Source organism: Hippocampus comes, unplaced genomic scaffold (assembly GCF_001891065.2).
Source record: "Hippocampus comes isolate QL1 unplaced genomic scaffold, H_comes_QL1_v1.1 scaffold383, whole genome shotgun sequence".
NCBI classification, from domain to species: domain Eukaryota; kingdom Metazoa; phylum Chordata; class Actinopteri; order Syngnathiformes; family Syngnathidae; genus Hippocampus; species Hippocampus comes.
In genome coordinates, this window is record NW_017805407.1 from 44708 (window position 1) to 59704 (window position 14997).

Sequence of the window (14997 nt, forward strand, 5' to 3'; positions counted from 1 at the left end):
TTTGTGACCACAATACAAATGGACTAGGGTTTCAGCTTATTCTGCTGCTTTTCAAATGAGGGGGGAAAAAAAAGAAAAGAAGACATCAGCACAGGATTGGTGGTTCAGGTCACTGGCGACAATAGCATTCCCCTTCAGTTTTGTCAGGGGGGAAAACCCAATAATTGAACTCACTGTCCTGACCCTGTGACATATGAGGGGCATACTTCTGTGGAGGGAGATAAATATGACATCTTTGATTAATTACGCATCAGCCGTCTGCAGCCAAATTAATTAAGCAATGCAGTCAATAAATGACAGAGATGGGCACTTTAATCTAGTTGACGGTCTGTTTTCCATCCGCAACCTGGGTACCCTTCCGTCGTCGTCCCTCCGTCCTTAATCATATAATAATCCTCCTCTGTACAACTTGATTATTCTTGTGTAAAGCTATCACTACCAAAACAAAAAAAAAACCTCTTCAAATACCGTATTTTCCGGACTATAAGTCGCAGTTATCTTCATCGTTTGGCTGGGGGTGCGGCTTATACTCTGGAGCGATTTATGGGTGAAATTATGAGCACATTATTGTATCATTTCACGTGTTATTTTCACATTGAACCGCAAGAGGCCGCTCTAGACCTGTGTTGATAAAACCACGATGAGTCTGACGTACGCGACGTAGAAGAGGAAGGCGCTGCATCTTCTACCTCCGGAGTTGGTGGAGTTGTTTTAAAGTGACACAGGGGATAAAGATTTCATTGGATTAAGTGATTTGGAGTGACATTGATGCTTTGGTGAACTTGTTAGCATGTTCTTTATGCTATAGTTATTTGAATAACTCTTAATATGTTACTTGAACATACCAGGCACGTTCTCAGTTCGTCGTTTATGCGTCATGTAACGTTAGCATATCGTACACTTATTCAGCGTGTTGGTTTCTATTTTATTTTTATTTTAAATTGCCTTTCAAGATGGCATGTATGTTCTTGGTGTTGGATTTTATCAAATAAATTTCCCCCCCAAAATGCGATTTATACTCCAGTGCGACTTATTTATGTTTTTTTCTTCTTTATTATGCATTTTATGGTTGGTGCGACCAATACTCCGGAACGACGTATAATCCGGAAACTACGGTACTCAGTAAGCAATGGCGTTGAAATACAGTGTAAAAAATAAATAAATAATAAATCACATTAAGCTGTGTTGCTTGGACAAAGAAGGTAGTGAGGATAAGTAATCAAATGGATTTATATTTAGAGAGAGGCCCTGCTTCCTGCGGGGGGCCTTGTTAAAGCGAGACACACAATAACTTCGACAACGGCACACTGTCTCCTTCTGTGGTAACATAGCGCGCATTGCATCACGCAAACATACGTTTAAACCTCCATCGTAGGAAGGTATAAATAAGTCTTGTTATAGTGAGTTTAGTCTCGTGTAAATGGTTGCTGTATAATCCACCGTATAAACAGAAGGAAACATACCTCGCATACACATTCTACAAATACACACTCCTCCTCTGACACAGTCAACCTGTAATTTGTACTCGCCGGCCCATTTGCAGTGGCTACGCTGTCAGCAAGGGCGGGCTTTTCCACTTTCATCCACCGCTCGTTTTCTCTTTAGCCTCCTTTTTAAATCCGCACTTATCTAATTATGTTGGAATTGCTGCACATGCGCAGCAAAAGAAAAAAAAAAAGGGAGGAGGAGGAGGAGGAGGAGTTCAAGTGGAAGTCAGCGTGCATTCTCGGTTGGGGCCCGAGCGAGAGATGCAATCATGTCGCATCAAGGATGCCCTCGGTGGTTGCGTTGAGTCCCAAGGTATAATTTTGTGCAAGCAAGCGAAAATGCAGGCGTGTCTGCATGGCCGCGTGGTGAGAAGTTACGTGTGTGACATTCTTCAGCAGCTCGTCTGGAAACATATAAAATAAAAAATAAAAACAAGTGAAAGATGTCACCTCTATTGCAGGGAAGGAGCCCGAGCTGGTGTGCGAGGCAGAGAGGTTCCAACTGGGCATAGTTGGACTTGCCTCCACACACAACCTGGGCTCTGGTACCAGTTCTCTCAAGAGGGGATTGGACTCTTCCACTCCGGAGTTGCCCACAGTGAGAGGCGCAAATTTGCACATTTGTAAGTTCCCATTCATGAAAACTGGCGACTTAATATCTATATACTGTAGTCTCTCTCTCTCTCTCTCTCTCTCTCTCTCTCTCTCTCTCTCTCTCTCTCTCTCTCTCTCATATAAGTTGCCAAAACTGAAGCACTCTGCATTATAGCATGCAGTAAATATGCAGTCTTCTTTGTGGCCATAAAAGTTTTTTTTGTTTTTTTTGTCTTTTGTCCCTTTGACTCTTGTCTCTATGTATCCACTGGTGACTTAAAGCTGCATTTAAATTCAGGGAGATTTATCACTCCCAAAATAAAAGTTTCTGTCGGCCGTGGCGCTGGACACCATAATTACCAATATGTTTTGATTCAAAGACGACAGCCCGTTGAAGATCGGCTCTCTGTTAATATTGTTTGTGCAACTACAGAAATGAAACTTTTCCTGTTGTTTTTCCAAAGCAGGGCCACATGATGTAAAAATAGCCACATTTACGCACGCTTCTGGTAAGGACGATTTATGTGATGTGAAGAAGCGATATTACCCTCTCCTGGGTGGCATGCCATCTGATAAAACTATCATGGGAACATATCAGCCAGATGTCAAAAGAGCAGCAGTTGCATCGTTTTTCATGCTCATATCTTACCCGACAAACACACACTGATTGAGCAAAGTAGCTACTTGGGGTTAAAGATCTGTCAGTGTTGCTCCTACTTGTGAACGAGCTCCAAGATAATCACATCCCACTGTCATTCAAACAGCAAAAAGTTGCTACATTCGCTTGCTTCAGTCAACTGTGATACAGTTGATACGAACACATTGTTCCATTCATAACTATCAAATTATCTTTGTAAAGCTAGCCATTTTATTGGATCACTTTCGACAATTTACTTCTCAGTGCCCCGAGAAAGAAACGGCCTGGATGAATGAGAATATTCACAGGCATCTCACGGAGACAGCTTAATAAAAAAAATAAATAAATAAATTTTTTAAAAAAAAATGAAGGATGCCTGGTGGAACATATTGCAGTAGTTTAAAAACAAGACCAAGAAATTAGTAATGAGTGAAACGTTGCACTCTTAGTTCAAAATGGGTGGGTGGTCATTTGCAATTAAGCATTACACGCGCGCAGACACACACACACACACACACACACACACACACACACACACACCAAACCGTGGAATGTGACACCTTGGTCCTATCTCACTTCGAACCGACCTCATAGCGGCACACAGGCCACCCATCAACAGTAGTCATGAAAACATCATCTTCTCTTGCAAGGAGCTCTCACTCCAGCACTCGCTTTCTTAATCACATCACAGGCAAAAAAAAAAAAAAAAAAAAACACACTTTATACGGCATTCCAAAGTGCCTAGCCACTCCACTTTCTATGACCAAGAAGTAAAAATGAACAGAACCATACAAGCTATATATCTCTGTAGCTCTACTTACAGATCACATTTTTTTTTTTTTTTTGGAGTCTCTGACAGCATCATTCATCGCTGCCTTCCACCCATCCGTGAGATCTCATATTCCATCACTGCGTAGACGTACACCCTCTCATCGTCTGCAGCTTCTGCGCTGGCCTCCTAACTACCACTCGCTTTAACATCCTCTGTGAACTGTTCCTCCTCTATTACGAGCAATGATGTCACCACGCAAATGCAAACAGCTACGCAAACACACGTGCACCCATTCAGCTCCGGCACACATGTGAGGATACTTTGAATCAAAATTCGGGGGTCTCTCGCGGCAATGATTGGGACGCAGCTGTCGCGTGAATAACCCTGAGATCATGTTGAAGAGGGAGGAGGATGCCACCTGTCACTGACCCCCACCATCCCCATAATGTACCTTAGCCCCCCACCCCGCTGTGCTGATGTCTCACCCCAACACAAAAGCCGGTGTTTTCTCTGAGCACGCGAGCACAGGTGGCCAGGTCGAGTTACAGAGGCGGCTCCCACACTCTTCGAAGTGCAAACTCGGGCTGACAAGAGTTCATATGCAGTTGACATGTGTAACTAGGGAGTTCCTCATCAACTATTCAACACAGACAGTGTTCACACTTGGAAAACGGCTTCAATATTTCGTGCAATAGTTGAGCGTCCTTGCGTAGACTTGCCTGAATGCGCCTGCTTGAATTAACAAGAATTTAGGATCACAACTAACAGAGTGACAGACTTCCTGCTGCTTATCCCTTAAGGGGTGCTGTGAAGTCGAAATGCGTTGCTTTTATCCCCCTTTGTAAAAACCAGCGTCACCAAATCTGTAAACAATGACTCATGTGACAGGTCATTAGAATGCAGAACAGTCAGGAATGGTTGACCGTTTTTGTTCTACGAATCCACATCACATCACAAACAATTTAAAACACAAAACAGGCTTGCATCCTATCTTTACCTCCAGGAATGAAAGTGATCTTCTCGATTACTAATTATACAGACAGAATGGAAACAAAGCAGCAGTCGGGGAAGTCACAGTTTTGAGGAGAAGCACTCACCTTCCGGCCGCAGTGCAGTTCTGCAGCCTTAGCGTCGGACTTTCTGGGCTGTGCGAGGCTGACGGCTGTCGAACCGGCGGAGAAGACCTGGCCCCGAGTCCTGCAGCAACCTGACGTGTTCCATCAAAGACACTGCCGAGAATGGCCTGAAAACAATCGCAAAATTAGGGCAAGCCAGACATAAAAAGTGACTCCCAGCCCCCTCGCCGCTGCCGCCGCCGCCACCACCACCACATACCCCCACCCCCTCCAGGCATCCCAATTCCTCGTTGGGGCGTAACCCAGTCGTTTTATCTGCGCCCATCTCCTCCTGCGTGTACCGTGTGATTGGAGGCCAAGAGTGGTGCAGCTCAACTGGGCTGCCGTGTCAACAAGCTGAACGTCAAACTATATTGTATGGAGGGTAATGCAATGGTCTTGTGTAAATAGAGATTCCATCATATCTATGCATTTGCCATTCACGGGTGCCATTTTGAAATCCGCAGAGAACAGAAAGGCCAAACGTTGCAATAAATGTACAAAAGGTTTGCCACTGAACATCTCGCACACACGCAGCAGCTGACAAAAGTGCAGTTCTTTTTGATGCCCGCATTGTTCTTCTAGAGCCGCTCGGCAAACAACTCCAGGTGTGCATTCCACAGCAGTAAGGAAAGGTGTGAGCCACTCCTGAATCAATAAAAATTGCTGACGTCTCGCTCCCTCCGTGTTAAAGCACTTGCATACCTGAGCTGACGGAAAGAAGTGCTTAAGGAGGGTTCAGCGGCACTTGCTCAACTCGCCACAGGACGGTTCGGCTCAATGGACCAATGGACTGTATTGAGGGGTGCAAATAGCTAAGTCAGCTAAAGTAACTCGGGTGACATCATCACATTGCTGGCCAACACAGTACAATGCTGTGTACTGACATGGTCAGGATACACGCATCAAGAATGTCGTTTTCTTTTTTTCTTTTTCTTTTCTTATGACTGTAATCCACTCTTGTCATGCCATTATAATACTCAAATGACAATTTTTTTCTACCCCACTACAGCGTAGTCCGCCATGATAACTGACACTAGTACGGCAATAAACGTGCTGAAAAGTGGAACGTGGCATGAAAACATTTTGGGATTGTTTACAATCAAAATTCCAGCTGAATGAGCATCATACCAAACTGATCCAATCTCTACACCTATTTGGTTGAAACAGGAAACTATTAGGGTTACGTTTAGACAACAACCTAAAAAAAAAAAAAAGAATGGAAATATTTTTCCTATCCGATTTGTCAAAGTTTTTTATACACATGCCATTGCCAAAAAGAAAAGCGCACACAGACTTGCACAAAATTGCAGCTCTACACCCACCAGCCCAGTTGTTGGCGATCTCATGAAACGCATGCACAGCAACAACACTTTTCGACAGCACTTGTACAAACCCTATTTTTCAGAATATAAGTCAATTTTTATCATTGTTTCGCTGGTTCTGAGATGAGTACTCAGCTGCAAGTTTTATTTATTAAAATTAGAGCTCAGACTGGCACCCAAAATTCCTGCTCCCTAATCCTGTTGATGGTAGCGAACGAGTTCTGCTTGAAACGTATGCTTCAAACTTTTTTCTTTTTAGTTGAAAATGGCTTACCTTAAATACAATCCTATGTCGCATTGTGGCCAAAGGTAGAATCCTGGTCGGTTATTGCACCTTTTGGTGCTGTAAATAGTAAAACTTTGTTGTGGCGGAAGCCGTATGCTAACCTAACTATACTCATACATCACACATTAATTGCCGTGACGATGTCTTCGTCTGCCTCTTCTTCTGTTTCTTCTTCTAGTTTCTTTTGGCGGTTGTCAAATTCTTATGAAAAAAAAAATCAGATTTATACTCTGGAACAATTTTTATGTTTTGTTTTGGGGGGGTTTTCAGTGTCATGATGCATTTTGTGACTGCGGCGAATTATCATCCAGAGCAACTGTTCACCTGTATAGCCACCTGTTGCCATTCACACAACAGAATCAGTGATGGCTTCCTGCTGTTAGCTCAGCTGTGCTCAGGCCCAGACTTTACGAACTGTGTGCGTAAATTCACATGACATCCTCTTTATTTACCTCTAACTTTTGTAACATTATCGTTAAATGTTGTTTAAAGAGCTGCCAAAGCATATAGTTTGATTATGTGCCCGTGATCATTTTTGTTGTTGTTGTTGTAAAATGGGCTTCTTGGCGCAATAAAGTTCGGAAAACATCTCTCAGAGGGAACCATGACACCGTCATCGCTTCCATCTAAACATGAAAATGGTCATTTGTGATATAAGCAACAAAGCCAATGCTCGTCTAGTCATGTAACATCGTTTGTGCTTTTAACATTTCATGAGAAAAACGGCCAATCATTCCACCGCTACTGCGATTCACGTCACAAATACAGCACATGTCGAATTCTATCCCCATATGAAAGATATGCTGCGTATTCAAAACACAGTTTTGCATAAGACATAGCCTAGCATCGACAGGTTTCAGGCATTTTTGCAAGGTTGGATGAAAATGTGTACATTTTTGTAAAAAAAAGGGGAAAAAAACTTTCTTAGTTATTTATTTCCCACATTTTCAAATTTTGCATTTTCAGGATTTCAAATGCTGTTTAAAGAGCTGCCTTTATCACAATTTTATCTTTCAAACTATGTCATCCAACAACCCCCATTTCCCTCTGTAGGACAGATTTCAAGCAAAGACTCCCAGCAAGCAGTAAAAACTTTACCTCACACAGCTCTGTCAAGTTTGCAGTAGGCGGAGCGCCGTAAACCAGCCGTGCATATGAGATGAAGGGAGGAAGAGCTAGACGTCTCATCTTTGGTCTGGACCATACACCTGGTCTACTGTGGGTCTTTAATCTTGGTGGGAAGGAGCAGAAATTAGAGGCTCCACACCCGCATCCCTCACGCTGGACCGAGTTACCACGCTGGCATTTAAACATTCACCACACATGAATCACTGGCAGGCTCAAGTCGAGGCGCTGCGATACAAGAAGAGGGGGCTCCGAATTCCAACAGTGTAATAAAAGGATCTTGGAATGGTTTCGTGTTTTTTAGCCTCTCGCACCTGCTGTGCTCATCTTGAATCCAAGTTGATTAAATTAGCATATGATAAGGGAGGGATTCTGTCGGGGCCGTTTTTGTTGTTTTGATTTGTATTTGGTTTCATCTCGTGGTGTGTTTTCTTGAGGCACACCCGAAAACGCTGAATGTGCATGTAAAAAAAAAAAAAAAAAAAGCTCAACGTGGCTTAAAGTCAGAAAATGACAACCAACCAATCGCCACCATATTTCACATGCACACCACTACGTACGTCCACTTCAACCTCTGAAAATATTGTAAGCTTATATTATTAATTTATCATTTTATGTTTGAGCATCATATTATTTCATGTTAAGATTATTTAAATTGCATTCTGATGTTTAATAATTGCTTAGACATGTTTTTATGTTGATAGATTCTGATTGGCTGTTGAAGTAAGGGAAAGCAGGAAGTGATTTTAGTTGCGAAAAGTGTGTTCTGGATCATGCCGCGGTGCGGACGTCCTTTTCTTATTTTCCTTTAAATAAAACTGCATTCAAAGGATTCCATCTCTCCTTTTGCCGTTCGTAAAGTAGGGCCATCCATTAAGAAAAACAATGAACCTCTCAACTTACAATATCAAAGCAACCACCACCTTATTCTTGATTTTGTGGCTTCGTGTTCGAAAACTACAAACAAGTGCCACCCAAATTAAAGTGCAAATCTCTGAAAATATCAAAACAGTCCCCTCAATAGTTCGCACTTTGAGGACGTGAAGCGTTTTTCTCATGAAGAGACATTATGCTTGACTGTGCACCGCTTTTTTTCTCTATAGTGAATGAATCTCTGTGGCACAGGTGTCAAACTCAAAGCCCGGGGGCCAGATCTAGCCCGCCACGTCATTCTGTGTGGCCCGCGAAAGCAAACCGTGTGTGTCAACTTCAATGATCCTTGCTAAAATCTGTACCGAAATATCAAATTGTCATGTGCAAAAATGTTGCGATTTCGCAAGAAATTTGTTACCCTATTTACACTCACTTGAACAATAATTGAACAAACAATAAATAGTTGACGAGTAAATCCATCGATTTGTTGTGTACAAGTAATTATACGATTTGATGATTAAACATTTATTCAGTTTCAGTGTCGTAACTGCCCTCCGAGGGAAGACGTAACTCCAAAAGGGCCGGCGACAAAAATGAGTTTGACAGCCCTGCTCTGTGGGGGAGGAAAAAGCTTTATGTCCATAAAATCCAAAATGTAACTCCAAAGGGGCCGGTGACAAAAATGAGTTTGACACCCCTGCTCTGTGGGGAGGAAAAAGCTTTATGTCCATAAAATCCAAAATACTCTGACGATTGTTTTGATAGTTTCTGAGGTTGAAGTGGGGAGAAATCGAGATGTGCATGTGAATTTTGTTGACGATTGGTCATAGCTTGCTGACATGAAGCCACGTTAAGCTTTTTTACATGAAGTGTTTTTAGACAGTCACACGTGACATGTCCTGGTTTCGCTTTGTCGTGGTTAAATTTGCTTGCTGTGTATCTGTCAGTCAGGTTTGGTTCGTTTTTCCCAGATTTGGTTTGTTATTTTGTGTCTCATTTTTGGACGTCTATTAATTGAGTATGTTTTGATACTTTGTTCCTTGTTTGCCCTTTGCTTCCTTTGTATCAAAGTTTTTGTGAGCTCTCCTGCCTTCCCTCCCTGAATTCCAAAATATAACACTCTTCCATTATTAACTATACTTGATACAGGCAAAAAAAAAAAAAAAAAAGTCAACCAGAGAGAAAAAGGGGGGAAGGGCTGTAGGGATTGGTGGGGAGAAAGATAGGGAGGGCGAGGTGTTTCCTGTTTCCACTGCTCTAATTACACCACTCCCATGGGGGCAGGGCCCGTCACTTAGAGGAAATTTGTCACCGAGGATCTCAATCCAAAAATGTCCCGTTTTGCACATGTCCATCGGCGCTACATTGCACACAATCCACACATGCGAAAGACTGATATTAAATCTTCAGCATGACGCGATGTCACCATTTTGAGGGTTGAAATCAGATTGCAAACTCCAGATGTACATGGTTCGTCCTTATGAACAAAAATGTTTCTCAATGCAGTGATTTGAGCCACCGGCGTGCTGTAAACACCTCACATTGGATGCATCACGCACACCGTCAGCACATCACTGCAATTGTGAGGGCCTGTTTTTGTTTTGCTTAAAACCGGCCCCGTGCCGCATTTGCTTTTCAGTCGTTGTCACAGTCATAATCGCATCCTGTTTGAAGATGCCGACAAGATAAATGAGTGAAATGATGTGGCGTCTGTCCAATTGAGGCTGAGGGCAGCGGACAAAGATCGAAGCTTCTGTCTCACCAAAACATTTTAAAAATAGAAAAACTGTTTAGAACCTGCTGGGAGTGCATTGTTTTAGGGTCACACAAGCATACTGCCCTCCTCTGGTAACATACACATACAGCAAATTGTATCCCGCCAGTCAACTGGTTGACCTTCTCCTCACATTCATAGAAAGACACTTCCTGCATAATATGCTTGGAGTTTGTCATTAAAATGTAACTGAAGACATTTTTTTTTTGAAATGAAGATGCCATTCAAGACATCAGGAAGCGTTGACATTGTTTCTTTCAAAATAAGGATATTTCCAAGCGACCCCCCAAACCTTTGCATGGTGGTGTGTATTGGTATATAAAAATCAGTGAAGCATTTCTACATGCCGTCTCGTTTAATAAAATACAGTCAATGCTGTTAAAAATACAGTAAAAAGTTGATATACAATAACATATTAATAACACGATATATTAATATAAAATGTACGGTAATCAGTGTAACGTTCTGCATTTGGAATCCACTTTTTAGTATGCAGAAAAGTTTCTGGGAGGAGGGGTTTTGGAGTTTTTCCTTGCCCTCCTGGGTCTTAAGACATGGTGATGTTGTTAATATTAATCAACTGTGGGCATGTGAAGCCCTTTGAGAGTTTTGTGATGAAGGGCTATAAAAATAAATTTGGCTTGACTTGAGTTGGGGGTTGCTCGACCGAAAAGAAGGATGGAGTGTGAGATGCCTGAAGAGAGGGGAAGAATTATTGAAGCAGCCTTCATCCAGCAGCTCTCATCGCTTAGCAACCCCAACTACAGATACTTGATTATAGTAAATTAGCTAACATTGATACCTTGCTGGTCAATGCAGACGTGCTGTTGGGGTACAAATTTGACTTCATCATCCTTGTTGAATGTAAATGATCCCAAATTTCAGACATTTTCGGTCTTTTACAAATTCTTTGCCCTCTTTGTCAACTTCCATTATTTCCCAATGGATTTTTTTATTTAATATTTCACTTTAAAAGATTGTTGGTTTTTTTTTTTGTTGTTTTTTGTTCCTGAATGTTAATGTTTGAATTTTGGAAATAAAAAACACATTGGGGTACTCATGTACACCTGTCGATTATTTTGTCAATTAATCGATGAATCTGATTTTAAAAATATGTTTCAATTACCACATTTATTCAAAAACAAAACCTTATAACAAATTGACAGGGCGGTAAACGCACAAACTGATTTGGTCTGTAACCAAATGTCAGAAAATAGGAAACAGGGTTGATCGTTGTTTTCCAAATGAAAATCAGATGATGAAATGTTTTATTTTCATTCGACACAAGGACAATTAGTCTGCTTTCATGGAGGACTAAAGAAATTTGAGAGTACTGTACTTAATATTCATAGGCTCAAATTCAGAGGAGTTGGACAAGTTTTAATAACAAAGTCTCTAAAGAATTATCAATTAGTTTCTGATTAATCATTGCACCTTTAGTTTGCATATCGACGGACAGACTGACACTATAGAGAGACTCCGCAACCTTAGTGAGGATAAGCGGTAGAAAAAAGGGCTGAACAGATGCTTCTTTTAAATAATTTGTATTTGAGTCATCCCGTGAGAGAAATCCACATTTTACTAATTAGTTTTATTTTGTTGTTAATAAAAAAAAAAAAAAAAAAAGATATTTGACCCCTTTCGTCAACAGAGCAAACTCTTTCCAACTTATTGAACCGGTCCCAAATTAGAGCAGTGCAAACACTCTTCCTCTTTTGTGTTGCACTTGAGAGTCAGAATTAGGGAACCATTTTCCCTCCACATTCAAGCGGGGCCGCTCAGCTCGGGGCTTAATCAAGTGGAAATGGGAATGGGGGTTGGGGGTCAGGATTGCGGGGTGCAGGGTAGAATAGTGCAATTGTTCACATAAAGGCCTCATGTTGAGCCCACTTTGAAGTTTCAGTTGGGGAGGGCAGTCAGCGTGTATGCAGTGGTGGTGGTGGTGGTGGGGGGGGGGGGGGTCTGTGCGAGGATTTTTACAGTAGCAATACACCATTACTGGTTTGCTGCATGGTGGAACACTGCAGGGATGCGAGAATGAGCCTAAGTGAGGCTCATACTTCAGTGCTGAAAACAGACTCGCATGCAAACAATAGAAGTACAATATCCCATTATTAGGCTGGTCAAATTTCCCAATATTGTTCCCTCACATGGACACCCACCAGCATCAACATTCAAGGGAGATTCCCCACCATTTGTCCCAGTCCCATACAAGTAGACAGGCTCCCACTGATCTATTATGTTGCAAAGCCTTTCTCATGCATGTCTTGAATGCTCAGAGGATAATCACGTTTCCCTGAGACAAGCTAAGCTGCGCTAAATAAGCCGCACGTAGAGGGAGGGGGAAAAAAAAGTTGTGCAGCATACAATTGTAATGCTGGAAATGTTGCAAGTGCTGACATCACAGAGCAAAGATTCAGGAAATTCCACTTAAATATGATGCGTCAATTTTAAGATGTATTCTTACCTTTGTTCTTTCTGTTACAGCAGGTGTATTTCAGTGATGCTGTATCCAAGGTCCACACTAGACATTCCCACAAGTTGCACCTTTACACACTTTGACAGAACCTCTTCAGCAAACAAAAGGTGAAAAAGCTGTGTTAAAAAAAAAAGACATAGCAGAACTCAGACTAAACTGCAATGCACACTTGTTGCTTGGTGGTGGATGTCAGAGTTGAGAGTAACAGGTCCTCTGGGGGTGCACAAAGTGGATATTTGCATTAGATGGACCCTCCCCTCGCCTTTCATAGCTGCCATTGTTTGTCCCAGCCGGGGCTCGGATTCAGTCCTTCCCTAAATCCCTCACCACCGGAGCAGGGAATGCTGATTTTTTTTTTTCTCCCGCTCTCGCAAGCTGCCAGCAATTAACAAAAGACACGTTGATACAATGGCCAACCAGACACCATGCTGCATTTTCCGTTTACTTAGCGGATATGATATCAACCAGTGGTCATTATTTTGGTCAAAATGGGAAAAACAACGATGGACACGTGAAAGTTATCTCAATCATTAATATTGTCTCATTGGGACATGGGAAAGTAAAAACAATTCTGAAACTTTTTTAATTATGAATTAACTGTGACCAAGAGAGTGTCCGAGTAAAATCAAACACTTATATAATCGTTTACCTTAAAAATACAGATACATAAAATGTCCTCTTAAATTCTTGTATATGTCATTGAAACTTAGTGGTCATTTACTTTACTTGCTGCTTCAGTCTTTTGTTAAAACAAAAAAAAAGCTTGAATTGTGAATTTGGGCCCATCAGCAACAAGCAAACCAGTAGCTTTGCTGCCATCGAGTGGCTGACTAGTATTACTAAGAAAAAAAATCGTCCAGCTCCAAAATTAGCAACAGCACAATCACAATATCATATGAATTAAACACCCTTTGGTTCTATCAGACTTTCTGCAGTAATTCAAGTTGCTTCAGTTTCTTATTGGCGTTTCTATCCTCAAAAAACAAACAAACAAAAAAAGAGAACCCACAGTCAAGATACCAAATTAGCATTAACAGCGCCTAACAGCTAGCGAGAAAATTAGCAATTAGCTCCGCGGTTCACAGACACAATTATGGGTCATATCATTATGAATCTGTTGATTGCCACGACATGTGATGATTATTTTTATCTTAAAATTTTAATTCTGAATTGTCTGAATAGATTGCTAGATGTGGCAAATGGCGAAACGTTCTATATCCCATGTTTTTTCATCTATGTAGTTTTTACGTGTCAAAAATAGTTGTGACAGTGAGAATGTCAGATGATATTTTTATGTTGTCCAACTGTAAAACGGCACAAAATTACACAACAAAACGTCTATCCATTCAATCCATTTCCAACACAAACCATCCTGAACAGGGTCGCGGGCAGTTGCTGAAGCCTATCTGAACTGATTTAGGGCGGAAGGCGGACGACACCCTGAACTGGTCGCCAGTCAGCCGCAGGCCACATATAGAGACAAACAACCATTCACACCCACATACACACCATCACTGAGTGGGAACCGATACCATGCTGTACCGCGACACTATCAAGCGACTACGACAAATGTCTTTCAGAAGCAAATATTTGGACATAATTTGATAATTTTAACAGTGCAATAATACAAAGTCTATCCATTCAGTTTTATACTGATAGCTGTCAAACCCAGTTTGCAGCTTGGGGTCTGAAAAAAAAATGTCATACTTCATTTAAAAACAGAATAAAGCATAACCTCTTGATGATTTGGTAACAAAATTTCAAGTAGACCTGGCCAACCTGCTTGGTGCAGTACAACAAAATGTAAAAGATGACATGATAAGCTGACTGGGAAAGCTGGGGAAAAGAAATAATCATAATTATAAGGCATATATAGAGACAGAAAACCATTCACACTCACATTTAATCGCCACTGAGAGGGAACACAGAATCTGCGCGACGTGCATGGAAGCCAGGCAAGTGAACCACTATACCAATGACTAAAATGAACTCTATAATGTTTATTATAATATATAAAAGACAAAATACACATATGCATAATTATATTCATGATGACGTATGCATATATAGTATCATAATTATACAGTAAAATGTGTTTATATTTATCTATATATATATATTTTTATACAGTACATATAGTAAGATTTTTTTTTTTGCATAAAAACTGGCAGTGGTGATTTTACAAACCCCCTCCCCCCATATTTCAACTCCAACCCCTTAAATCCACAGACGAAGAGGCCTCTGTGAAAAAGCAGCACCTTTACACCTGAGATCCTTTTTTTTTTTAGGTTTCTTTTTTTTTAATTTTATTTTATTTTTTTTTGGGAGAGGTCTCCCACAGAATGGCTCGTTTTGCTTCCAGGGACGACGACCATCAACAAACAGCATCAGGAGGGGACAACAGGTACCAAAGTTCTCCTGGTTTTTGACTTTCTAGTGTGTGTGTGTGTGTGTGTGTGTGTGTGTGTGTGTGTGTGTGTGTGTGTGTGTGTGTGTGTGTGTGTGTGTGTGTGTGTGTGGGTGTGTGTGT

The 14997-nt window shown here is 41.3% G+C and overlaps 1 protein-coding gene across 1 annotated transcript in view; it reads right to left on the reverse strand.

Moving 5' to 3' along the window:
• Positions 1 to 4398: 4398 nt before the first annotated feature.
• nkd2b (NKD inhibitor of WNT signaling pathway 2b) overlaps positions 4399 to 14997 on the reverse strand; it is a 43653-nt gene continuing 33054 nt past the window's right edge. Inside the window, exons 11-13 of the mRNA XM_019873600.1 lie at positions 4826 to 4946; positions 4588 to 4733; positions 4399 to 4423 (exon numbers count right to left, since the gene is read on the reverse strand). Coding sequence (XP_019729159.1) covers positions 4399 to 4423; positions 4588 to 4733; positions 4826 to 4946 — 292 coding nt within the window. The remainder of the gene's footprint in view (positions 4424 to 4587; positions 4734 to 4825; positions 4947 to 14997) is intronic.